This window comes from Herpailurus yagouaroundi, unplaced genomic scaffold (genome assembly GCF_014898765.1).
Source record: "Herpailurus yagouaroundi ecotype Mexico unplaced genomic scaffold, PumYag 196, whole genome shotgun sequence".
Taxonomy (NCBI): domain Eukaryota; kingdom Metazoa; phylum Chordata; class Mammalia; order Carnivora; family Felidae; genus Herpailurus; species Herpailurus yagouaroundi.
In genome coordinates, this window is record NW_024412427.1 from 2,879,671 (window position 1) to 2,906,155 (window position 26,485).

Below are 26,485 nucleotides of genomic sequence, written 5' to 3' on the forward strand. Positions count from 1 at the left end.
ACTTAGTGATTCTGCTTCCAACTAGAACAGATTGTGTTTTCAAAGGGTGATAAATCTTTGGTTATCAAGGAAACTCACCTATTCAACACACTGGAAGTGCTAACATCTAACCCAATGCTTGGTTCATTAGTAACTTAATAAATGTTGCTTGGCTGAGTAAATGAATGATGATCACCTTCACTGGATTTTAAGTTCCTTGAGGTCAGAGACCACTAGATTTTAAGTAGTTGCTGACTAGATAAAGAAGGAATGAAAATCAGCAATTAGGTGGTACCATGGAAGCAGCGGGAAGGGAAGAACTCTGGAAATTGTGGCCTTCTATCACCCTCTGGTGGGGAAGGGCGGGGCATTGTCATCCAGTGCCTTAAAATCTTCTGTGTTTTTCAAACTATAGATCCCCACCTATTAGTGAATTGTAAAATAATTCAGGGGGCATGACCAGCATTTCTAAAAATTGAATTTATGACTAAACAGAAAATATGAGAGCGCCTCACACCCAGCAGAGGCAAATTCTGTCATGAACTGTCATGAAGCTGTATTTATAGCTATGTCTATTTATCTGTTAGCATGTATATTCATTCATATGTTACATACTATTTTTGTGTATTTACTGGGTTACAGCCAGTGATTTGTTGATAAATGTTTAACAACTAGCTCTCTAAGAAAATGTATAAGTATATATATACATAGGTTTTTCATAAAGTTTTCTCAACATACAGAATGTGTAGCACATAATTTACAAATAATAAAATATACAAGTATTCTTCACTGTACATTTCATATAGTGGATCGATTCTCACAGAACACTTTCATTGCTTTTTGCTGGACTCTTGTATCTGTAGACAATTTATCGTTTCAGTTCAACCATACTTGACAAATGGAGTTGTATTTCAATCTACACAATCAACAAACCAAATAAAGCCCTGATTTGTAGTAACTGGTGAAAAGACTCCCACCACGGATGGTTTTGAGCTACCAGTGTGATGTCACTGAACGTGCAGCTGGGAAAATTGTGCAGTAACATGCCATACAGCTACAACCGATATGAGTAACCCCAAGAGCATAGATAAGAAGCACAGGTAATTGGAATATGTAAGGATAGGTAATTAGGAACGAATGGGTTTTGAATATTAACGTTGAGTTTCACTGTTAGTTTAGATAATGTAATTTTTAATAATGGCCATGTTTAACAATCATCTTGCCAAAGTCCTGAAAATGGAACAATCTGCTGTCACAGGCCTGTATAGTTGGCTCCAGGACACCACTGAGTTCACAACATAAACATATATTTCTTTTTTTTTTTTTTTAATTTTTTTTTCAACGTTTATTTATTTTTGCGACAGAGAGAGACAGAGCATGAACGGGGGAGGGGCAGAGAGAGAGGGAGACACAGAATCGGAAACAGGCTCCAGGCTCTGAGCCATCAGCCCAGAGCCCGACGCGGGGCTCGAACTCCTGGACCGCGAGATCGTGACCTGGCTGAAGTCGGACGCTTAACCGACTGCGCCACCCAGGCGCCCCAATAAACATATATTTCTTAATATGGGTTGAGGTAGGAAGAAAGAAGAAAGAAAGAAAGAAAGAAAGAAAGAAAGAAAGAAAGAAAGAAAGAGAGGGAGAGGGAGAAAGAAACGGAGGGAAAGAGAGGGAGGGAGAGAAAGAAGGAAGGAAGGAAGGAAGGAAGGAAGGAAGGAAGGAAGGAAAACTGCTCTAAAGACGTATAATTTTTCAAGTCTGGGTTTAACCTAGTCTGCAAAATTCTCCAGGGATAAAACTACATAGTCTTAAATGGAACAAACCCTTATCCTTTGTACAGAAATACAAATCCTGAAAGTTTCAGGAGGTACATTTTTTAAAGTTCATTTGGGTGATGTCTAGAGTTTCTGTTCACGCAGAGCTCTTTCACCTTTTCTTGGAGTGGGGGATCAGCATCTGGATTTTCACTGATGGAACCGCTTTAATAATATCCAATTACCTCCCTGTTCTTGACATTATGCAGTTTGCCATGGAAAGTAACAATGGTTGAGCATCTGGCAACCTTCAGCAGATAGAGATGGTTTCAGACACTATTTACAAGCTGCCTTCACAAATGGCATCTTTCTAGCTGTGTACTTCCCATTCCCCACCATGAAAAGCCACGCGGGTGTGATCACCATTATAGATATATTTTCTTAAGAATGTAACTTTTTGAAGGCCCAGAGATATCTTGTTACAGAAGAACCCCAATTAGATAAATGTGATTTTCAGATATGAAGATCATCTTGAGATGGTTCTAAGGAATTAATGCTGTTGTTCTCATTAGTTTATTAATTCCCTGCATGAGAGGTTTTTTTTTAATTTTGTTTTTATTTTTTGAGAGAGAGAGAGACAGAGACAGGGAGAGAGAGAGACTCCGGAACAGGCTCCACACTGTCAGCACAGAGCCAGATGTGGGGCCCAATCTCAAGACCATGAGTTATGACCTGAGCCGAAATCAAGAATCAGACGCTTAACCAACTGAGCCACCCAGGCGCCCTTCTGCATGAGGGATTTTAAATGTCAGTCCATTATAGGCATAGATCAGGTCAGTGCTTCCCAAGTTTGGGGCATGAGAATATTTTAGACAGCTAGTGATGATGAATCCTTGATTTAGGGGCATGAGAATATTTTAGACAGCTAGTGATAATGAATATTTCAATATAAATGTTTATTTGTGATAAATACAATTGGCACACATAATCCATAATCTCAAGGATATTTTTGCTCGGGAAGCTATTCGGGAGGTATTTAAGTTTGAAATGTGTGTTGTTTAAAGAAAAGCTTTAAATAAATATTAGTATTGGTGGTATGTGGACATAGCAAAAGCAGCTAAGATAGCCGTAATGGCCTAAATGGTGATCCTCAAAAAGATGTGTCTTAACCCTGGTACCTGGGAATGTGACCTTATTTGGAATGGGATCCTTGCAGATATAATCAAGGGTCTCAAGATGAGATTATCCCGGATTTACGGTGGACCCAAAATCCAAGGACTATTACCCTGGTTAGAGACAGAAGGAGAAAGACACACAGACGGGAGAAGGCTGCTGCTGATGGAGGCAGAGACCGGAGTTACACAGCTACAAGCCAAGCAACGCCCAGGATTGCAGGCAGTCACCGGAAGCTGGGAGAGAGGCCTGGACAGGAGTCTCCCTCAGAGCCTCCGGAAGGAACCATCCTTGCCAACAGCTTGGCACTTCCGGCTTCCAGAACTGTGAGAAAATAAATTTCTGTTGCTCTAAGCTAAGCAGTTTGTAGTAATTTGTTACAGCGGTCCGAGGAAACTGATACAGCGGCAAAAAAAAAAAAAAAAACAAACAAAAAAAAACAAACCCCAAAAAACAAAACAAAAACAAAAACAAAAAAAGCCACAAGTTTGAGAAACACTGAATTGGGCACCCAGCCATGATGGGGGTGAGAGGATTTAGCTCTGTGATAAACTGAGCAACTGAGTCACCAACACTCTCATCTGACCTTAACCCCCAGAGTCCAGCATTTTCACTCAATACACTAGTTGTTTAAAATGAATCGACCAGTTGATAGAATGAAATCTCATGTGCCTATACCTGGATCACCGTAATGACCTCGGGGTCATAAACTAACTCTTGGGAAGGGTTGAGCTCCTCTTGGCTCCCCATTTACGGATGAGAAAACTAAGGCGCAGATGGACGAGGTGTCTCCAAGCTTCCAAAAGAGACTAAATGATTCTGTGACCACTGCTCCAATCCCTACAACACTGCACTTAACTCTTTCCGGTATCCAGCAAATACTCCCGGAGCGCTTTTTCCCAGACCCAGAGAAGACTCCGAGGCTGCCACCTGGCGGCGGGACTGGGAGAAGTGAGAGAAGGACCGCGGCGTTCCGCAGCGGACGCCCTGCAGAGGCCGTCAGTGGCCAGGAGGGGGAGCGCGAGCGCCCCGCGAGGGGTGGGGCTCACGGGAGGCGCGCATGCGCCCAAGAGGAGGCACGGCGCCTTCCCGAGCGAAGGGCAAGACGGTAGCCGGGAGGACACCGGGAGGCGGACGGTGGCCGACGAGGTCGGGCATGGAGCATCTGGAGTGCTGCGCGAGGTTCCTCCGGGGGACGCTGGTGCGAGCGGCGGTGCGGCGCTACCTGCCCTGGGCGCTGGCGGCCTCCATGCTGGCGGGCTCCCTCCTCAAGGAGCTCTCCCCGCTGCCCGAGAGCTACCTCAGCAACAAGCGCAACGTCCTCAACGTGTGAGTGCGTCCCGGGTCCTCCCCTGTCCCCGCCATAGCCGACCCGCCGTCGCCTCGTCCAGAGAGCCGGGGCTTAGCTGCCCTGATGGACGAGTCAGCGGAAGGGGAGGCCTTCCCCGTCGTGACAGGTGCATCTGCACGCGTGTCGCGACCGAGGGATCCCCCGAGTAGCTAGTGTCATTAGCAGTTGGCGTTTGCACGCCCAGACGAGCCAGCCTGAGTTGACTGGGCAGGGAGTGACTTGCAGGGCTGTGTGCGTGTCTGTGTGCGCCTGTCGGGGTGTGGGGTGGGATGGGGCGTTGAATTAGCCTCTGTCGCTGCGCCCCCACCTCCCCGTGGAGTCCGGAGTCAGCCCTGGACCTGCTTGGGTGATGCCACCTCTCTGCTGCCTGCCTGTATCAGACCCCACGCTAAGGGGGGGGGGGGGGGGGGGGGGGGGGGGGGGGAGGGAATCCCGTCACCACCTGTGAAAGACCTGCCTTCCCCTGCTGACCCTGCAACCTTTGCGAGCCTTGCCCCGGCCTCTGACCCAACTCCCGCTCCAAGACAGTCCCGAGGAGTGGAACCCTCCAGCCTCTGACCTTTCCCCTGGATCTCCTGGGACCTTCTCAGCCACTCCGAGTTCATGGCAGTGGCCCAGGAAAGTAAGCCCAGTGGGGCTCTTTGAGACATCTCCTTAACTCCACCCACTCACGCCTTTTTGTTTGTTTGTTTAACGACTGGATTTTAAGTTTATTGCACAAAAACACTGTTGCGGTCTTAAAGGGAAACTCTGGAAGATAAGACTTGGCCCTTGAAGTGAACTTCGATTCTCCTTTAGAATTACAGTGTCAGCAGCATCTCCCAAAAGTCAACCTAACTTTCGTTACCTGCGTGAAACCCCGGTTTCTCTCCGCAGCAGTTTTGTCAAATGCCTGACAGATCTTGGCTCTGGCAAGATCCTTGCATATCAGTCCCAGGGAAGAAGTGAGTGTCAGGCTCTTGGGTGGTGTGTGAGAAGCCTTTGGAACCCGGGAGAAAGTCATCCTGTCCTTGGCCCCCCTTCCTTCCTCATGCCTCCATGGAGGCTGGGCTAAGAATAGATGGATGATGAGTGTGGTTGTTAGCCCCAAGTCTCTTGCGTGTCTGTTTCCTGTGGCCGGTCCCCAGGTCAGCCACCTTTGATGAGCAAGGGGGGACAGGCAGGCAGCTGCCACCTTATCTGGCCTGGGTGAGCTGGGAGCCAAGCAGCCTGGCAGACGAGTCCCTGTTGTGTGTGGGTAACCATAGGTTCTGATGTTTGGTTCCAAGCCTCTGTGCTAATTGGAGGGAACCAGTGAATCATTGGCTCTGGGAGGGATTTCAAAACTCACTTGGCCTCCTCAGCTCTATCTTTACAGCTGGGGAAACTGAGGCCTGGAGAAGTGTAGTAACAAGTTGAGTCGGAATCAGGATTTGAACCTGATCTTCTGACTTGAACTCAGGCTCTGTTCTGAGATCATTTCTGCCATGTAGGAAAGAGCCACAGTGTGGGGGAGAAAAGACATGGGCTTTGGGCTGGCCAGACCTTGGTTTACTCTGGGTTTGCTGGAGGTTTGATTGTGACCCTGGACAGGTTATTGAAATTTTCTGAGCCTCACATTCTTTATAAAACGGGGCAAGTGAGACTTTCTTCCCAGGGTAAGTGGGAGTGTTCTTTGTGTTCACTTTCCCAGAGCCTGGATCACAGACTAAGATCCCAGGCCCTGGACTTGAATCCCAGCTGCACCACTTGTGACCTCTGCTTTGGGCACAATACTTGTGTACCTCAGTTTTCTGATCTGTGAAATGGGGATAGTAACGGTAGCCAACTCCTAGAGTTGTTTAAAGATTACATTTAAAGAACTTAGTAAGTGAAGTAGCTATCAGTAGCTGTTGTCAACTTTTATTTCCCCTCCCTTGAGAGTCTGGAGACCTGAGTCATGACATTGTTTCCTCTCCACCATGTCCCCTCTCTTCACTTCCACTTTCCTCCTCTGCCAGGTATTTTGTCAAACTGGCCTGGGCCTGGACCTTCTGTCTCCTCCTACCTTTCATTGCCCTCACCAACTACCACCTGACAGGCAAGGCCGGCCTGGTCCTGCGGCGGCTGAGCACCCTGCTTGTGGGCACGGCCATCTGGTATGTCTGCACAGCTCTCTTCTCCAACATCGAACACTACACGGGCAGCTGCTACCAGTCGCCGGCCCTGGAAGGGGTCAGAAAGGAGCACCAGAGTAAGAAGCAGTGCCATGGGGAAGGAGGCTTTTGGCACGGCTTTGACATCTCAGGCCACTCCTTCCTGCTGACCTTCTGCGCCCTCATGATTGTGGAGGAGATGGCTGTGCTGCATGAGGTGAAGACGGACCGAAGCCACTGCCTCCACACCGCCATCACCACCCTGGTGGTGGCCCTGGGCTTCCTCACCTTCATCTGGGTGTGGATGTTTCTGTGCACGGCTGTTTACTTCCACGACTTGTCCCAGAAACTGTTTGGCACCCTGTTCGGTTTGCTAGGCTGGTACGGGACCTATGGGTTTTGGTATCTGAAACCCTTTTCCCCAGGACTTCCTCCCCAGAGCACTAGTTTGAATTTGAAGCAAGACAGTTACAAGGAATAAAAGAGAAACAAAAGGGGTGATAGATAGCAGGGCAATGGCTAATGTATTTTTCATGATTTTTCTTGGCTACTTGACTAAAGTATCAGTCCTCCTTCAGTGAGGGAGCTCACCAGGCGGTTTTGGTGAGTGGCGGTGGAGTCTGGGGAGGGACTTGAATCCCCACACTTCTTGGCCATGTCATCTTGTGTCACAAACACCACCCTTCCCAGTCGGGCACTTTTTGTCCCTGGCAAGACTTGACCTTAATCTGGAATGTCCCTTTTGTCCCTAGAGGGCAGAGCTAAGGCTCAGAGAGACGACAGAATCAGGAAGGCCTCCACTGTGTGGCTGGAGGGGAGGCCAGGGCTTCAGCACCCTTCTCTGCCACTGTCATTCTCTCCCTGATTCTAGTCGTCTTGTATTTTAATGGCTGACTTAACGCTGTTATTTAATAATATTACCCTCTGGTCAGCTTTGCGTAAGCATTTATTTCCAGCAGGGTTCTTTATAAAACAACCACCTGCCTGAAGATACTCTCTGGTGGTGGTATTTGTTTATCCTCAGAATGTTCTATATCACAACTGGCTTGTGATTACCTACCCAAACAGTTCAACTGGAGTGCCTCTGTGGCTGAGTATTGGATGATTTTTGTGTAACGAACATTGCCAGTTTTCTGTCTGTGTTGCCCAGTTTTACTGGCTTTTGGAGCAATAAGGTTACCTTTTTTTCCTACTATTTTGAGCAAATGCTTTATTGTTTTCAATAACAACTATGGCGTTTGTTCTGTGTTGACAAAACTCCTGACGATAACCCACAACCTCGATGCTGCACTTTGGCACGTGCGTGGATAGCTTTGAGGGTTTTCTTAGAACACTAATTTACTTTTTATAAACTAGACTCCTGGATTATGGTATTAAACTCCCCCTCGCTTCATGGGGCTGTTTTCTCTATTAAGAATAAAACCTGAAAGCAGACATTTTAATACTAACTTGATGAAATTTAAGCTGAGTCAGAGTAACTGCAAAATGCATACTTGCACTGAAACTTTCCTGACCACGCATCAGTGGTGTAAGCTGAACGGTGTCCTTCAGACTCAGCTGATAAGTACATTGACCAGTCTGCTGTGGCCCAAGGAATTTTTACATTTTGGACAAGATTATGATAAATTGGAGGTGAAGGAAAACGTCTTCCATCGTCTCTGATGGCAGGAAGCCTACTGTTTGCAAAAATGTCCCTGTTAAATGTCGGCACGACTTTGGCCCTACCCTCCACCAGACCCAAACTGGGCCTGCTCAGCTGGCCTTGAAATCGGTCTTTCCTTTCCCCTTTGCACACTTCTCAGTGTCCAACCTGTCCTTCTGTGGCCTGTCACCTTCACCCGCAAAGGTACGTTTACAGCTCTGTGATAAGACACTCCCCCGCCACCCGTCATCTCCACAGGTTGCAGGCTGTCTATTTACTGTCTCCTTAGGCCTTTTGTACCCAGCCCTTCACATTTTGGATAATCATCCTGGAAGCTTCCTTGATGCTCCTTCTCTCCCTCAAAGCTAAGCCTGACAAGCACTACACTTAACTGCCTTAACTCAAGCTTACGTGTTAGGAGCTTGAGGCCTGAAAAACCTTCAGGGTAAATTGTCTTTCTTATAAAGATGTATTTAAAATATATATTTGGTATCCCACCAGGCTGCATGTTAATTTGTATCGATCAAAATGTGAGGTATATACGTTGTACCGAAAGGTGGCAGAAATGCTGGCTCTGAGATTTCGGAGGTGTCACCCGTGGTGCTTTGGGACGTTGGGAGCGTTGGCAAGATATGACGGGCCCCATGAGATTTTTTTTGCCCTTTGGAGTTTTTGTCTGTAAACGGGGAGGTAGAGTAGGCGGGGTGGGGGGGGCTTGTTGAAGGGGTTGAAGTCTCTCCTGAGTTTCATGTTCAGCACCAAAAGGCAACAGACACAAGGTGACTCTATGTGTCTATTTGTCACACTTAAATACCCAGACGTTTCCCCCTGGCAGATCTGATTCAGGCTCAGCATTAAAATTAACTCTGTGGAAAGTGTCAGTTACCGACCCTTGTGTACTGAGCAGTCTTCTATCACTTCCTGTTCAGTCTTAGCACCCTCGCCTTTTCCTTGGGAACGTGCTCCCTACCTCTCTGTGAGGCAGCGTGGTTTGGTGAAAGAGTTTGGGCTTAGGAAAATTCGAGATGTGGGTTCAAATATTGGCACCACCACTGAGAGGTGTCTGACCACAGGCAAGCTTCGTGTCCACACCTGGACAATGGAGATGATACGTTAGGATTACGGGAAATGATGTATGTAAAACACCCAGCACATGCGCTTAGCGGACCAAAATCCCTCATCTCCTTTTTCCTCACCTAAAGCCTTTAGAACTTTTTGGCTCCTTAGAGGAGGCAGGGAAACTAACATCTACTTTTGAGTACCATTTGGGGTCTGGGTCTCCTGTTGAAATAGTCTTGTATCATCTTTTGAAAAGTGTCTGTTGTCCCCAGGTGCTGAGCAAGAGGCTTTGAAGGGCATCTGTGATTCCAGAATACCACCATGCTTGTTTGGCGTCTCCACACTGAGGTTCATTCACTGACACCTCATTTTCCATGTGCATCTGTCGCAGTCTGAGTACCAGATTGTATTTAGAGTTTGGCTCCTGCCACTGCTACATACACACAGATCGTGTGTGTAAACAAGCAAATTAAGTAAACTGGAGATAATGAAATCCCACGTTCTGTGTTTCATGTGTTCCTTTCTAAACCCCTTAAGAAAGTCCAGAACCAGGAAAGCGCAGCCTACTTTATGAAAATGGTATAGTTCTTACTTGAGCTACTCGTTAGATACAGGGTGTTTCATGACTATGGTTACTCTTTTTTTTTTTTTTTTTTCCTCCTCAATTCTATAACCAAGTATATGTTCAGTCATATTATTTCTTTTTATGGTTTTGTTTTCCAGTCATACATTTCTTAGCTTGATTTACTCCTTCCCTTTGTGTCATAGCTATGTCTGAGAGGCCTGAGGTCTGAATCAACCAGATTTGGGAGTTTTCTGGGCAGAAGGAGAGGAGTTGAGCCTCATGGGAGTAACACTGACGAGCGGGTACAAAGTCCACTCCAATGAGGTCTGCTGTGAGAGTGCCCTGTGCCCTGGAGGCCTAGACCTCTTAGTGCCTGCCTACTCATTTGTCAGCCTCACCTGGTTGGCATCTCCAGGTAGTGTCTGTTGAAAGCTCCAGAAAGCTCTACGGCTGTAGGATTAAAAGCTCCTTAGACTGCTGTACTTCCCTCTGCAGATTTCGTCAGCAGCACCAAGCTTCCTGAGTTCGTACTGTGAGCCAGGAGCTGATGGTCAGCATAAACTCCCTCCCCGCTGGAGTTTGTGGTCCAAAGTCTGTCCGCTCAGAGCTTCAGGCAGGTGCTGGGGTTGCAGAGAACTTGATACATCTGTGCATTAGAGGAATTTTCAGTCTTGTGGACGAGACACAAAAGGAATCAACAACCACCATCAAGTGGTTTTTTTTTTAATGTTTATTTATTTTTGACAGAGAGAGAGAGAGAGAGAGAGAGAGAGAGAGAGAGAGCGAGCAGGGGAGGAGCAGAGAGAGAGGGAGACACAGAATCTGAAGCAGGCTCCAGGCTGTGAGCTGTCAGCATGGAGCCCAGTGGCCGGTTGTGGGGCTTGAACTCACGAACCGCGAGACCATGACCTGAGCCGAAGTCGGACGCTTAACAGGCTAAGCCACTCCGGTGCCCCTGAAATGTTCTGAGTGCTGGGGCAAGGTCAGGGCCTGGGAACATAGAGCAGGGGACAATCAGATGCCCTGGGAAATTAGAAAATATTGTCACAGAACATAACCACTCTTTTGGGTCTTGAAGGTGGGGAGGAGTTCAGGCAGTTAAGGGAATCCAAGCAAGTGAGAACAGGACGCACAAAGGCACAAAGATATGCTACAGGGACTTTTATCCAGACATCCCTTCTCAAGGAACATAACATTCCCCCCATTTTCCAGAGCAACGGAGCATGAAGAAAGGCATGAAGGACTGCAGGGGTGATGGATGTGCCCTGCTATAACATGGAGAGCCCGCAGCTAGAGGTGAGGATACCTGGCTTTGTGCTGGATTCTGCCACTGCTGATTCTGCTCTCCTGTGTGACTCTGGATTCGTCAGTCACCATCCCTGGCCGTCAATTCCTTACCTGATAAAAGAGGGGGGTGGACTGAGTAATCTCACCAACGCGTCTGCTCTATTCCCTTTCTCTGTTCTGCTTCCCAAGCTGGTTATGATCCTATTTTAGGAAACAACATGAAAAGAAACTCCTACTCAGAGCTGAGGTGGCAGCTGGTTTTCTAGTGAGTGATGGAGAAGCCCACCTCTGGGTGCTCTTTGTCACCCCCCGCTTTTCTGTGCATCCATAGCCTAATGTAGTTCAGACCTGATTTGTACACATTCATCCGGACTTACTGGACATGGGGAGCTGAGCCTCATTCCCAGAGGGATGAACTCCAGAGGCCTTACCAAAAGAAGTCTCTAAACTCAAGCCATTTTTGACAGATCACTTTTGACCAGGGAAGGGGTAGGTTCTGTTCAGAGAAACCCTGTGCAGTGTAGTCACCTTCAGAAATTGTCCCCAAAGCCCCTAATACAGTCACTGAGTTTTGAAAGCTGAACACACAGCACAGAAAATAGGTGCCCTCCTTCCCTGGGGAGAGGGGAGGTAGTAGATTGGCACCACGTGTTTAGAAGGTAAACTAGTAGTGTCCAAACTTAAAATGTGCGGACCCAGCAACCTCTGTCTCGGGCCGTGGGCTGTGGAAACGGGTGTAGAAGCGGGCAAACGAGTATAAAGACCTCATTGCGGCAACTTGTAACAGCGAGAAGTTGTCACGATCTGTTGTCTAACCAAATTACGGTAACTATATCAAAAATAACAGTGCAGTCACTACAAAGAATCAGTGATGTATCAGCATGGAATCGAGGCAGGCAGACTCGGATTTGCACTGCCTGGAACTTACGGCTGTGTGTCCTCTCTCCAGTCATTCTCTCTGAGCCTCTCCTCCTGGGAGTATAAGGCCGGGATGATGGTGGCTTCCCTCACCCAACATCCGGGGCTTCAGTGTTCAAGGCACACTGAGGGAACCAGGCACTGTGCGAGGTCCAGTGTTAATTCAAAGAGACACGGTGCCTTTGGGGGGATTCGTCCAGCTGGGTGCAGGCAGTGAATTGAGGAACTCCCAAGCTGTGCTGAGATTCTAAAGCACAGTGTGCCCCCAGCCTACTCTGACCTTGTCACAGCCCAGGCAGAAATGGTTTGTATAAAGCGCTTAGAAAAGCAAAAGAGGGAGGAGATTAACGTGGACTCCAGCCAGACTGCCTGGGTTCAAATCCTGGCTCTGCCACACACACTCTGGCTTTGTGACCTTGAGCGAGTTCCTTAATCTTCTGGCCTCGGTTTCCTCATCTGTACAATGGGGATGATATAAGTACCTAGCTCATAGGGTTGTCATGAGGATTAAATGAATAGATACCTGTAAAGTGTATCTTAAGTGGATTAGAACAGGACCTAGTTTATTGGAAGTACCATACACATGTCTTCAAGGGCACAGTAAGTCTAACGTGCCATCATTACCATAACTTACTTTAAAATCAGAAGAAAGGAACCCCATACATGTCAGCACTTTAATTTTGATCAACTCAGAAGTAATTAAAATGGACAGGTAATGAATGTAGAAGGCCATGTCCCAGTGACCTAGCGTGGGAATGGGGCCTCTGAGAGTCTGCGGTCTGCTTTCAGGGCTCACGGAGGGATGAGGGAAAGCAAGAGAGGTGTTATCCAGAAGAGCCGAAAGGAAAGGCCATCTGTTTATCCATGGGGATTTGGGGGCAAGGAAAAGTAGGTCTCCCTGTTTGAGGTGCTGTCCACTCACAGGCAAGCTAAAGGCTGGCTGACCCGGCTTTCCAGGCTGCTTATTTTGGGGAACTGGGCTGGGTGCCTTATCATGGAGCCTGCCTTCCCTCGTCTTCTCTGCCAGGGCGTGGCTGAGGTGTCTGAGTGCTTAGGAGATAAGCAGGTGGAGAAGCCTGGGAGCCACCCCTCATAAGCATCTTAATTTCTGGAGCAGTGTTGTTCAGGTCCTGCCCAAACAAGCTGCTACCACCCACTGCCCCACCCCACCCCTACCCTTCCATCCCTTTTTGACTTCTGCTCCAATTGCCTGAGGATTCTGTGTCTGCTCTGTGTCTGCCAGATACTCCCCTGCTCCTGGGGACTAATGCAGGGGTTAATGGTGACTCTCATCTGGAGTTAGTAGAAGCTTTGGATTAGAGCAAGCAGACTGCATTCAAATCCTGCCTGTCCACTCCTGCCTGTCCACGGCTGTGTGACCTTAGGCAAGTCACTTAGCCTCTCTGGGCTTGTGAAATGGGGATAGGACTTTTTTTCTACCTCACTAGTCTTTGGGTGGCTTAATGAATATCATGGATGGGAAAATATTTTATAAGTTTTAAAATGTCAGGCACCCACGAGGGCTGCTTATTACTGAAGAGATTCACCTTTGTGTAGTGAAGCTAGAGCTAAAGCTAGAGCTTTGTCTTTCTCAGAAGCCTGGGCCCTGTAACCCCTGCATGACCCCAGGAACCCTAAAATGAGCTGGTGTCATCAATATAATTTTAAAAATGCAACATTGAATTAAATTAGTAACAGCTAGCATTTGTTCTAATTTTTTAAATCTGGTGCCTGACGTTTTTATTGTATTATCTCAACCTAGGCCATAGAGAGAACAGGAAGGTCTTTGGCTTCTAACACAGTTGGTTTCATATCCCAGCTCTGCCACTGTATTGGTAATGCTTTGTAATAATAATGCTTTGTAACAAACCTCCCCCAGCGTGATGGCTTATGACCACAGATGCTCACAGGTAACTGCAACTCACTGACGTGGGCGGGTCTTAACTAGTGACCTCTGCTCCAGGCCACAGCTGGGCTCAGGTCTGTTCTACTTTCATTCTGGGGTCCAGACTAAAAGGGCAGCAACTACGTGGGGCATGTTCTTCTTGTGATGATCCCCGGGGCACAAAAGCCTAAGACGAATTGAACAGTACATGCAAGCCACTGCTTGTGTCACATCCTTCCATTAACATTCCACTGGCTCAAGGTGGTCATATGGGCAAGCCTGGCATCTGCAGGAAAGGAAATAAAGAAAACTCCACCCACAGTGGGACATGCTACAAAATTATATGGCAAAGGCTGTGGATGTATAATCCTGTTAGGAAATCCAGCAACCCAATCTACCCCTTGTGCCTTGGGTGCTTAACTCTCTAAGCCTCTGTTTCTTCATCAGTGAAACATAAAAGTCTATGTTTTGCAGAGTCAGAAATAATGTATGTGAATTTCCTAGGGCATAGTTAGTATTCAATGGATGACAGCTATTATTATTATCAACTCCATTTTAGAAATGAGAAAACTGAGGCCTCTAGGCAGTGTGGTCTTAGATTGCGAGGGAAAGATGAAACAGGTCTTTGGAGATATGTTGAAGTGACCTGGACAAGTATTCTGTGGCTTTGGGAGTAAAAGCTGTGAGCTGAAGAAAATAGGGCCTTATTGTCCTCCCCGCTACAGATCTGTGAATGATGGAGAGACATTTTGCAACAGTGTAAACTTTGGGGATGCCATTACCACGTCTGGGTGGTGGTGGTGACTGAACTCTGATAGCCCCACAACCTCCTCCTCTCTGCTTCCCTCCATGGCACCTCACAGAAGGCTCAGCAACTGATGGATTCTGAGCAAATGTTTGCATATTGATTCTTCTTGTCCTCCACCCTAGGTTCTCTCCATGACATTCCAAGAGACAGAATGGGACCAGGGAAAAGACTCTTGGCTTTAGCTCACTCATAGTGGGATCCTGACCAAACCAGAAACCAGCCCATCTAGGGCCTCAGTTTCCCCATATGCAGAACAGGTGGGAGGATGTTCACAGTGTCTTCCAGCCTGGACTTTGAGTCTATGATTTTCTCTAACCACCTGCCTGTGCCTCATCTCATTCAGTTATTCCTTGTGTGAGAGTCTGCTAGCTGTGCACCAAGATCTGTTCTCTCCTTCCTTAGCAATGCTGTGCAACCGCAGACATTTTCCAGTCTCCTGTGCAGCTGGACAAGGCCATGCGATTAAATTCTTACCTATGCAATGTGAGTGGAAGTGATGTGACCCTCTTTCAAGTGTAGGCCTTAAAATACTGGACACACACTCTTCCAGCCTCTCTTTCCCTTCTGATCAGATAAAACCTGGGCCTCACGTGCCCTGTGAATGAGGACAATGCACAGGAGGAAGGAGGGGAAACAGCATGGAAGGAGTCTGGGTCCCTGAACAAAGACAGGAGACAGACTCCAGGCCAGTTTATACCACTCCCCTCATTAATGGGACAAAACTGAATTTCTACTCTCCTAAGTCTTGATGTTTTTTTTCCCCCTCTTGTTAAAAATTGCTTGGGGGTGCGCCTGTGTGGCTCAGGTGGTTAAGCGTCCGACTTCGGCTCAGGTCATGATCTCATAGTTCATGAATTCAAGCCCCGCATCGGGCTGTGTGCTGACAGCTCAGAGCCTGGAGCCTGCTTTGGATTCTGTGTCTCCCTCTCTCTCTGCCCCTCCCCCGCTCACATGCTGTCTCTCTCTCTCTCTCTCTCACTCTCTGTCTCTCTCTCAAGAAAAAAATAAATAATAAACATTAAAAATTTTTTTTGTAATAGAAAAACAAACGAAACAAAACAACAACAAAAAACTCACTTGGTCAGTGTAACAATTCTGCCTTCCCTGCCTGCTGTACTCCATCTCCTTTATTCCCACTTCTCCAGGCCTGGCTTCCTTGCTCTCCAGGCAGATGCCCTGGGAGATGCCCTAATGTGTTAGGTGTTTGGTGGAGACACAGCTCAGTTGGGCATCAACCTCTCTGCCAGCTCTTCTAACAGCTGAAGACCCTGTCTCCAAACTGACATTGACTGCTTCTTAGTCTTTGCTGTGGGCAGTCACCTTACAGTCTCAGCAGGACCAGACAGACCTCCACCTCTTCCTGCTGGTCAGTCACTGCCTTCCCCCATCCCAGGCTAAGCCTCCACTCATCACCCGAGGCAAAGTCATGTGTTAAGGCCATCCCAACATTTCTACCTCTCCAACTAGGTAGAAGAGCTATTCGGGTAGACCAGGGAAAGTTCCTGGAACTCCCCACGCCCCCACACACCAGACTAGTTACAACACTGGAAAATGGGTGGGTCTGGAGAAGGGTCATGTTTCATCATGAACTCCTTCAGGTGGTGACTCAAACTGCCGCTTTTCAGATGTGGCTTCTTTACTAAAGAAAATCAACACAGTGTCTAGCACTTTTAATGCAACATCTGGTCTGGAAACTGTTGTTCTCTCTACCATTTGGTGAGGACCACCAAAAGCCATTTGCTGTTATTGGGCAGAGCAGTGGCTTCTTACTGTGGGGCTATGTCAGCTTTTTTGTTCTCTGTCGTAATCTCATGTATAGAGACCTTGATTACCCTGATGTCCCCATAATGAGACACTGACCCACTACGTTGATGACATCATGTTGTTCCCAGTGAAAAGGAAATGGCAAGTGCACCAGATGCTTTAGAAAGACCCACACATGCCAGAGGGTGGTATATAAACCTCAGGAACATTCAGGAACCTGTAGCCTTGTTAAAATTTCTAGGGACCCGGGGGTTAGGAAATGTCAGGCTATGCCTTCCAAGTGAAGAAGTTGCTATGCCTGCCACTAAGATGGAAGCACTGCGATCAGTAGCCCTGTTTGGATTTGAGAGGCAACGTACCCCCCTTTGTGTGTGTTGCTCCAAACCATTTACAGGGTAACCCATAAGACTTCTGGTTTTGGGTGGATCCCAAAGTAGATGCAGGCTGCAGTTCAGATGCTCGGAATGACCCAGCAGATCCAATGGTGTTGAAATTGTCTGTGGTTTAGACATGGTGGGTGGAGCCTCCAGCCAGCCCTAATAAGAAACTCTCAGCACATACCCCCACGCTCTTGGAACAAAGTCCTGTCCTCTTCTGCATATAACAACTGTCCTTTTGAAAATTCGTTTCTGGCCTGCTACTGGGCCCTGGAAGAGACTGAACACCTGACCATGAGACACCAAATGACTAAGCAACCTGAGCTGCCTGTCGTGAACTGGATGCCATCTGATTGATCAAGCCATAAGGCTGGGTATGTAGAGCAGCATTCTATCAATTGGAAGTGAAACATCTCAGAGGATGTCAACTATTCCTGCCACATCACCACCTCTTCCTCATCCAACACCTAAGGCCCTGTGACGAACTCACTCTGATCAAATGATGGAGGAAGAAAAGTCTCAATCCTGGTACCAGCTGGAAGTGGGTGGTCGCAGCACCACGGGGAATGCCCTCAAAGACATTGAAGAAGGAGAATCCTCACTGTGAACAGGACTTCAAGCAGTAACTGTGGTTGTCCACTATATCTAGATGGAGACAGAAGTCCAGAAAGACGGATCTACACATATTCATGGAATGGATGGTTTGGCTGGATGATCAAGAGCATGGAGGGAGCGAGAATGGAGGATTGGTAACAAGGATATCTGTGAAAGAAAGAATGTGGGCGAATCTGTAACAATGGGCACAGAAAGAGAATGTTTGTATCTCCCCCAAAAGTACTCATTGTAGAGGAGCGTGTTAACAAATATTTGGACAAAATGACTTGTTTTGTAGATACAAGTCATTCCCTTCCCCCAGCCACCCTAGTGCTCGCTCAGTGGGCTCACATACAGAATGGCCATGGTGATCGAGCTAGAGGTTCTAGGTGGACCCAACATGGACTCCCTCTCAGCAAGACTGATCTAGGTAATACCAGCATCAAGTACCCAACATGCACAGAATTCCTGATATGGAGCCATTCCCTGTAGGAACTAGCCACCTAGTGGCAAACTGGTCACATTGACCCCTTCCATCATGGAGAGAGCAGCGAGCAGCAATTTGTATATCCTACATATGGATTTGCCTTCTTTGACCACGACATCCACGGACACCTTGGCTCCAGTCCTGGTATTCCATACAATATTGCTTCTGACCAAGGGGTTGATATCACTGCAAAAGAAACGCAACGGCGTAATTATCCCTGTGGAACTTTCTGGTCTTACCATGTGCTCTATTATCTAGAAGCAGCTATGCTTACAGAACATTGAAATGGCCTATTAAAGACTCCATTACAGCACCAGCCAGGAGACACTGCAATGTTGAGGTGATGTCCTACAGGATGCAGTATAAACTTTGTATGGCCCATAGTGCTGTCACTTCCCCATACAGAAAACATAGGTTCAGCAGTGCTGAGGTGGGAATGGGAGACTAGCTCTCACTATTGCACATAATAGCCCATTCACAAAAATGTTGCTATCCATTCCTGAATCTTTGGACTTTTATGGTTTAGAGATTATAATTCCCAAGGAAGGAATGCTTCTGTTGGGGAATACGTCAATGGTTCAACTAAATTAGTAGAAGCTGGGATTATAATTTGGCCATTTTGATCTCCTACCATTGAAACAACACGCAAAAAGTTTACAGACTAGGGTGATTGGTCCTGGTCGTCGAGGGTAAATGGGGTTGCTGCTGCAATGGTGGCATGGAAAACTATGTATAGGAAATAGAGGATTCCCTGGGGTGTCCCATGGTATTTCCATGGCCAATAGTAAAAGATTAATGGACGACCACAGCAACTCAAGACCACCAAAGCCTGAGTCAGATGAAATACGCCAACCATGAGGTGCTGGTCCTCAGACAAAGAGAATATGGGATAGCTAGTGGAAAAAAGAGAAATTATAAGTATCAACAATGGCCTTGGGATCAATAACAGACATGAGGACTCTGGCAGCTATGAGGATTTTCTTCCTCGCTTGTTATGTGTGTGTTTACATTGTATACAAGGAATGCTAGTGATGGATAAATTAACATTTTAATATGTAGATTAGAGTATACTGAGGAGTGCCTGTGCCCTGCAGAAGTAGAATCCGATATCATCCAGAGTGATGTTACTGATGAGGCTTTGTGAGTCTCATTTTGGAGAGAAGGTGCAAGCAGACCAGTCAACCTCATCGGGATTAGGCATGATGTCATTGTTCTTAAGTGGAGTTTAATTATGTGGAGAGTCTGTGTAGATGTTTGAGTAGCCTAAGGGGTGGACAGTGCCAGATGGTGACTATTATGTCCCGTGCTTGTCCTATCAGGGCCCTGGCTATTTTTTTCTTTTCATCACACACACACAAAAAAAGGGCAAATTCTTATACATTTTTGCAAAATCAATAAACTATGCTTTATGTTCTATAAGTTATATCCCTGGTTTAATGTTCTTCAGACATTTTAACTCATTTTCCCCTCTGGGAATGTGACCTGGGTATACCCTGGTCTATGTCCAGGTTAACACAAGCAGATGGTTGTGAACATGCTCTGTAAACTGAGAAGCCCTGTGTCCAAGTGAGGTGGGTTTATGCCAAGGTCAGGACATTGCAAAGTCCACCCAGAAGCCATCCCCACAACCAGCAACTTGAGACCCGGACTTTATTCTTGCTTGCTCTTGCGAACCGCTGAATCTGAACCTCGAGTCTCTGCCTCTCTGCCCCAAACTTTGGAAAGGAGAGATGGATGGACAACACATGTCTAGAAATGAAAAGCAACTGCTCCTCCTGAATGCTTTATTGGGGGCTTTCGGTGGTTTCTAAGCATGAGCGGCAGTGACACCCAGACCTTCTCCCAACATGCAAAAGGCACAGGAAAGTGAGACACGACCAGGGAGGGCAGCAGGGATGCAGAGACACCACACTCCCCTGCTCCATGTGGCATGGTGGGGCACAGGGGAAGCCCCACGTGTGATGGGGAAGGTGGGCAGTAAAGGAGGTGGCTTTGGCAGAGGCAGAGGGAAGGACCTGAGTCCATCCACCTCCAGACCCACCCCTGCACGCAGGCCAGGACTGACCTTCTGAAAGAAGGTCAACATGGCTTTTGCTGCAAGTCCACCTCCCATGGTGGGAAGTCAACCCCCAGCGGGAAGAGGTGATGGGTGGGTGCTCTTCCAGGGACTTCTGGTAAAGCAAACACATTGGCCAAATCAGGAGGGGATGAGAGGGCGTGCTCATGGTGTCGGTCCCAGGCATGGCCTGGTGGTTGGGTGCCACTGTCTTGGCTTGTGCCAGTGCTGTCTCAGTCCACGTGCAGGAGAAGAGTGGAGCCCCTTGGGGTCTTCAGGAGCCTCCCCAGGGTCCGCGGTCTCCAGCCCCAGCCCCAGCCGGAGGCACCACTTGGAAGAGTCAAGTGTTGATGTTGGCTTTGTCCTGTGGAAGAGTTCCCTGGGCAAGAGGGAAGGGGAGGCGAGGGGATCAGGCCCTCTGAGCCCCCAGCACCTCCCAGAATCTGGGCCCTGGTGGATCAAACAGCCTGGGACTCACCTCAGATCCTAACCAGTCCCCACAGTTCCATCTTGAGACCTTGAATCAAAAGAAAAGGCATTCGTGTTTTCTGTTCTCTCTCTCTTTCACACTCACGCTCACTCTTTCTCTCCTTTAGTAGAGCCGTGGCCTCAACTCACGGCATTGGCAACGTCTACTTCTAAACTATGGAATGTTTTCACATTGACGATAGAATTACTCCAAACGGGGTGGGGAGTGGCTGTCCAAGTGTTCATGAGACAGTGCGTTACTGAGAGCTTGCTGGGAATCACACAGTACAGAGACACCGACAGGCGCTGAGCCTGGGCCTGGCTCTAGATGTATTTTTTCTTGAGGTACCAGTAGGCAAAGTAGCCCATCCCCCCCAGGGAACCCATGAGGAAGGATGCCCCAAAGAAGGATGGGGGTTTCCGCTTGACCAGCCGGAATGCGTTGGGGATGACGGCCGACAGCAGGGTGGTGTGGATGTCTCCGAGAACTTTCCGGAAGGCCAAACGCCTCTGGACCCTCTCAAAGAAGGACTGCAGGTTGGGCCGGCTCCCATCTTCCCAGTATTTCTTGGACAGTCCCAGGAACTTGAGACGGTGCAGGGTGGCTCCCAGGAGGACATCGGCGAGGGTGAAGGCACAGCCACAGAGCCACAGCTCACATTTCTGCCCTGGGGGGAAGGGAGAGGAGATGGGGGTGGACAGGTCAGCTTCGTCCCATCAAGCTGATGGGACTTCTCTCCCTTGGACTCCTCCAGCCTCTGCCTGCCTGCCACAGCACTGCCCCGAGGTCACTCACTTCCATACAGCTTTAATGATGTTTGCCTTATGCTTATACTACCTCTATTACTATTTTTTCTTTGAACCAACTGACTTTTTAAGTGCAAATATATGTATTTAAACTCTAGCCTCCTATGTCTAACTTCCCATTTTACAGCTCCACTTGGATGTCCACTATGCATTTCAAGCTCAGTATGTCCAAAATAGAATTCCTGATAGTCACTTCCAAACCCACCACAGTCTTCCCCATGTCAGCAGCCACATGCCTACCCTGTCAGTTGCTCAGGCCACAGCCCCATGCCACATTGAGTCCTCTTTCTTTCATTCCTCACGTACAGTATGTCAACAATTCCCATCGGCCTCTCTTCAAAATACATCCAGAGTGTGATGTTACCTCCATTGTTACCACCCTAGTCCAAACAAACATTCTCTCCTACCTGGGTTATCATCATGTCCTCTTACAAGGTCTTCTTGATTCTGCCCTGGACTTCCTAGAGTGTGTTCTCAACATAGCAGCTGGAGGGACTGAAAATGGGCATGGCTTGCCTGGGGGACCCAGTGGATAAGTGGATGATTCATGAGAAGTCAAGATTAGAGAAGTGGATGCAGATAAACTAGTGAAAAGGCTTAAAAACCAGGCAAAAGAATTTGGACACTGACATGGTCAGTGGGGAGAATGACGGGGTTTTGAACAAAGGTGATGTAGGAGACCAGAGGAGCTGCCTGTCCACCTCCGGGCCTTTGCCCCTGCTGTGTCTCATGCCTGGAGACTCCCCTCTGCCTCCTCTCTGCCTCCACTTCCTGTGAGGTCTGCTGTCCTAGGAAGCTTGCTTCTGCATCTTTGAGCAGGTGTCCCTTTCAGCTCAGATATTTCCTGAATCTGATGCCCTCCACCATCAAAGCCTGATCCCTTCCATCCCTTTCACTCTGTATCTTCTTGTTCATTCATTTATTCATTAATCCAACAAATGTTTATGTATGTGCTGGACATGAAGACCTGACCTGACATGACACAGGACAAGACAGTGTCTTGAGGGGTTGATGGTTTCATGGAACGAGGAGGTAAAGTGTAATGAAGGCCCTAATAATCTGAAGTTTGTTCTTGAACAACATAACCTTCAAGATGCCCGTTGGATAGCCAAAGGGAGATGATGAGTCGGCAGTTAGAGGTACATGTACCTAGTTCAGGTGTACATAATCAGCATGGAGGTGGGGGGACATCAGCGAGAAAGTGAGTGCAGACGGATCTGAGAATAGGACCAAGGACTGAGCTTGGGGGTTTTAAGATTTAGATATTGGGCAGCAAGGAGAAACCAGCAGAGGAGCATAAAAAGGAGCACCTGGGAGGTGGGAGATAAACCAGGAGACTGTGTTATCCTGGAAGTCAAGGTTAGGAAGTGTCCCAAGGAGAAGGGAGTGCCCGGCTGTGTTCAAACGCTGCAGAGAGGTCAAGTAGGAGGCTGAGAACTGTGGTGGCATTTGGTGACTGGTGACCATGACAAGAGTAGATGCTGATGTTGAAAGCCTGGTTGGAAGGAGTTCAAGAGAGAAATGGAGAAGAGGAACTGGAGACGGTGAGCGAAGATCACTCTTTCAGGGAATTTCGCTGTAATGGGAAGGATATGCCAATATGAGAGACAGGTCCAGAGTGTCTTTGCAAGTTGGGAGAGGAAACCCAGGATGTTGATGGGAATGATCTAGCAGAGAGGGGATGACACTACAAAAGACAGTGGAGGGAATTACGTGAGTCCTTGCACGGGATGGCTAGTATTCACGGGGAAGAGTTACTAGTCGAAGGACAGTTCACTCTTGGGAATACGAGGGAGTGTGCGGTACTACGTTTCATCAAATCTAAGTTGCTGTCAAACGTAAGACATCCACCCTGGAGAGAACAATGGTGCCAATTAAACTTTGTGAGAAACGCTGCAATTTCAGAGATGCTGAGATGTGACATAAGAGAGGTGCACCTTTGAGCTGCTAAAACATGGTGTGTGTATGGGCACTGATGCTGGTCGGGGAGAGGTTTTGGGGTCAGAGATCTGAGGGTCTCCTCCTAAAATTTCCATTTTCTCAGTGATATAGAAACAGTCAGTGAGGGGAGGGGTGGAGGCAGTGGTTAGAAGGTTGAGGAGGAAGAAGAAAGTATTATTAAGTAGTCACCTGGGGAGGGGGACAGGGGTGGCCCAGGGCAGCCGGAGAGCCATCTAAGGCTAGTGGTCTTGAATCCAAAGTGAGACCAGCCTGCATGCATGTGTATTTCTCTAGCCTCTAACTTGGGTTCACAGGTGCCGGTGCTGACTAGGTCAAGTCGGGTGTAACCATGTTTGAGGTTTTGCAAAGTATGATAAAGCAAGAGAAGGGCACGGAAGCCGACGGTGCAGGCCAAGGAGTGCTCTTGCTGGTGGACAAGGGAGTTACCACTAGGTCCGGAGCAGGGTGAGATCAGGATGGGGGTGAGGGGCAGTGAAAGGAAGCAGGACCAAGGGGCCTGTAGACCCCAGTGACAGACTGGAGGAGACAGACAGGTTTGAGAACAGGACCAAGGACTGAGCGCTGGGGCACTCCAAGGTTCTCCAGTGAACGAGGAGAAACCAGCAAAGGCACATGAGAAGGAACAGCCTGTGAGGTGGGAGACGAACCAGAGCACGTGCTGTAATTTCCTTAATCCTCATGACAACCCTATCAAGTAGGGATTATTATCCCCACTTTACACATGAGGCAACTGAGGCACAGAGAGGATAAGTAACTTGGTCAAAGCCACACAGCTAGTACACGGCAGAGCAGAACCTGGATTTGAACCGAGCCCATCTGGTTGCAGAGTCTTTGCTTACAACCACTACATAACACTGCTTCTTTCCGTGTGCAGATGAAAAAGCGCGTATGCATGTATCTCCACATACACTCGGGCCTCTGGGTGGCTCAGTCAGTCAAGCATCCGACTCTTGGTTTCAGCTCAGGTCATGATCGTATGCTTTGTGAGACTGAGTCCCGAGTTGGGCTCTGTGCCGACGGTGCACAGCCTGCTTGGGATTCTCTCTCTCTCTGCCCCTCCCCTACTCACACTCACTCACTCTCTCTCTCTCTCTCTCTCTCTCTCTCTCTCCCTCAAAATAAATAAATAAACTCTAAAAAGAGAAACAAAGAGGTGTATTCTTTGTTGGGTCTGTGTGCAGATCTATGTGTCTGTCAGCCTATGTGTTTGCCTGCTCAAGTCCCCGCAGCTGATTGTGTGTGCACACGTGGATATCCGCACACCTGGGCATCTGTGTCCGTGTGGTGTGGAATCCCCGCGTGTATACGTGAAGTGCCTGCCCACATCCACTTGGCTGTTGGCCTGCAGACAGATGCTCACGAGCATGTATGTGCATGTCGCTATCTAAGTGTGGCCATGCCTGTGTTTACGTCTGTGGGCAAATTCTGATAGCCATGACCACCACGTATGTAGACATCTGGTATGTCACCAGAGGGCCGGATCCATTCGGTTTCCCCCTCCCCTCCAGCTATGCGTTCCCTTCGGAAAGCCCCCAGCCCTGGACAAGCTCTGTCTTGTGCCTTCTCCGAGTCTGCCAGCTGAGTGTGCTGGAGACAGTGACGCTGACTGGCTATGCCTCAGATTCATAACCACAAAGCCCAGGACAGCACTCAGCCATGCCTGGGCCTCTGATAGTTCTGGAGTAGGCTGGCTTTCCCACGCCCTGCAAAGACAACCACACTCCTATCCTCACACTCTGTCCCCAGTCCTCACTCAGCTGATGATGCCACCGTGTGCTTCATTCAGAAAATAGGAGTCTTCGGGGGTGCCTGGGTGGGTCAGTCAGTTAAGCGTCCAACTTCAGCTCAGGTCATGACCTCACAGTTCATGAGTTCGAGCCCCGTGTTGTGCTCACTGCTATCAGCTCAGAGCCTGGAGCCTGCTTTGGATTCTGTGTCTCCCTCTCTCTGCCCCTCCCCTGCTCTCTCTCTCTCTCTCTCAAAAATAAACATTAAAAAAATTAAAAGAAAATAGGAACCTTCAGCCAGAAAAGCCCTCACTCCAACCAGGAAACCTACAAAGCCAGTCACCTACATGCACACTACCTTGGGCCACCCCGCGGTGGAGGGCGCCAGCCACCTCCTCTCGTGGCCAGGTCCTCTGTGGGTCTCTGCCCCCCACCCCCCGTCCGAGGCCACACATCTTCCCTTTGCCTTCCAGATCTACTCTCCTCCCTTCTCCGTGAGGCTCTGTGCCACAGGAGAATGACTTGATGGAGAAACCGGTGGGGCTCCATGCCCTCTGGCTCCAGCCACTGGGGAGCAGAGGCAGGAGATGGGAGGGTGGGCGAGAGTGAGGTCAGAGTCTTGCTTCCCTCAGTGTCCTCTCTGTGCATCGCCACGGACTGGGTGTGTCCACAGACTGAAGGTCACAGCTCCTGCCAGGGGGTCCCCCTCTCCACACAGCCTCTCTGTCCAGGTTCCTGAAGCTGCTCCCACGCCTCACGACCTCGCGACCTCAGGCCCAGGGCACTGCATTTGTCCCTGTGCTCTTCCTGCATCCTGCCCACATATTTGTAAATAGTCCTTTGATTAAGTGCTTTTCACCTTTACCTGATTCGAGGTGCCCTGTTTCCTATGGGGCCCCTGCCTTGAAGCAGGTCCCTAGTGTCCCCTCCTGGACTGGGTGCCATCCATCCTGCAGCACTGATTTCTCCCTCCCACTGGGTTACTTCTACCAGCTTGGAAATATGCTCTTGGATGTCCTATCTTAAATTTTTTTTAATGTTTATTTATTTTTGACAGAGAGAGAGAGAGAGAGAGAGAGAGAGAGAGTATGAGCTGGGGAGGGGCAGAGAGAGAGGGAGACACAGAATCCGAAGCAGGCTCTAGGCTCCGAGCTGTTAGGACAGAGCCCGACATGGGGCTCGAACTCACAGACCGCGAGATCATGACCTGAGCCAAAGTTGGACGCTCAACCGACTGAGCCACCCAGGTGCCCCTTGGATCACCTATCTTAAAAAAGATTCCTCTCTTCACCCCGCATCCTTCTTCAGGCACCATCCCATCTACTCCCACAGCTAAACGTCGCAAAAGAGGTGTCTTCATTCTTCACCTCGTGTTTACTCTTTAGCCTTCAGCCCCCACATTCCAACTAAACTGCCCTTGGCAAGGTCACAGCCAACAGCCATGAGACAAAATTCATGGCTTGACACTGTTCTTTCCTTAAAGCACAACCCTTTCTGGGTTCCATTCACACAAGGGTCCTACATCACTGGCTCCTCTCTCTGTCGGCTTTGCTGGCTCCTCTGCCTCTACCCTCTCCTCGATGTGGGGGGATCTCAGGGCAGGTGTGGTAGTTTTAAAAATATGCTCACAAAGGGCACCTGGGTGGCTGGGTCGGTTGGGCATCCAACTCTTGATTTCAGCTTGGGACATGGTCTCGCAGTTCGTGGGTTC

At 48.5% G+C, this 26,485-nt stretch overlaps 2 protein-coding genes across 6 annotated transcripts in view; one reads left to right on the forward strand and one right to left on the reverse strand.

Moving 5' to 3' along the window:
- Window positions 1-3,987: 3,987 nt before the first annotated feature.
- FITM2 (fat storage inducing transmembrane protein 2) lies at window positions 3,988-9,567 on the forward strand. The gene is made up of 2 exons (XM_040446991.1): window positions 3,988-4,232; window positions 6,234-9,567. The coding sequence occupies exons 1-2, from the start codon at window positions 4,060-4,062 to the stop codon at window positions 6,847-6,849; spliced, it is 789 nt and encodes a 262-aa protein (XP_040302925.1). The 5' UTR covers window positions 3,988-4,059; the 3' UTR covers window positions 6,850-9,567.
- Window positions 9,568-19,510: 9,943 nt separating this feature from the next.
- The window catches only part of GDAP1L1 (ganglioside induced differentiation associated protein 1 like 1), a 51,094-nt gene continuing 44,119 nt past the window's right edge, over window positions 19,511-26,485 (reverse strand). For 3 of the 5 annotated variants that reach the window (XM_040446996.1, XM_040446995.1, XM_040446997.1), the window contains one exon: window positions 19,514-20,946. In XM_040446996.1, the coding sequence (XP_040302930.1) occupies window positions 20,603-20,946 (344 nt within the window). In that variant the 3' untranslated portion in view covers window positions 19,514-20,602. Of the gene's footprint in view, window positions 20,947-26,485 lie in introns of all 5 variants that reach the window. The other 2 variants (XR_005781977.1, XM_040446994.1) reach the window with 2 other exon arrangements.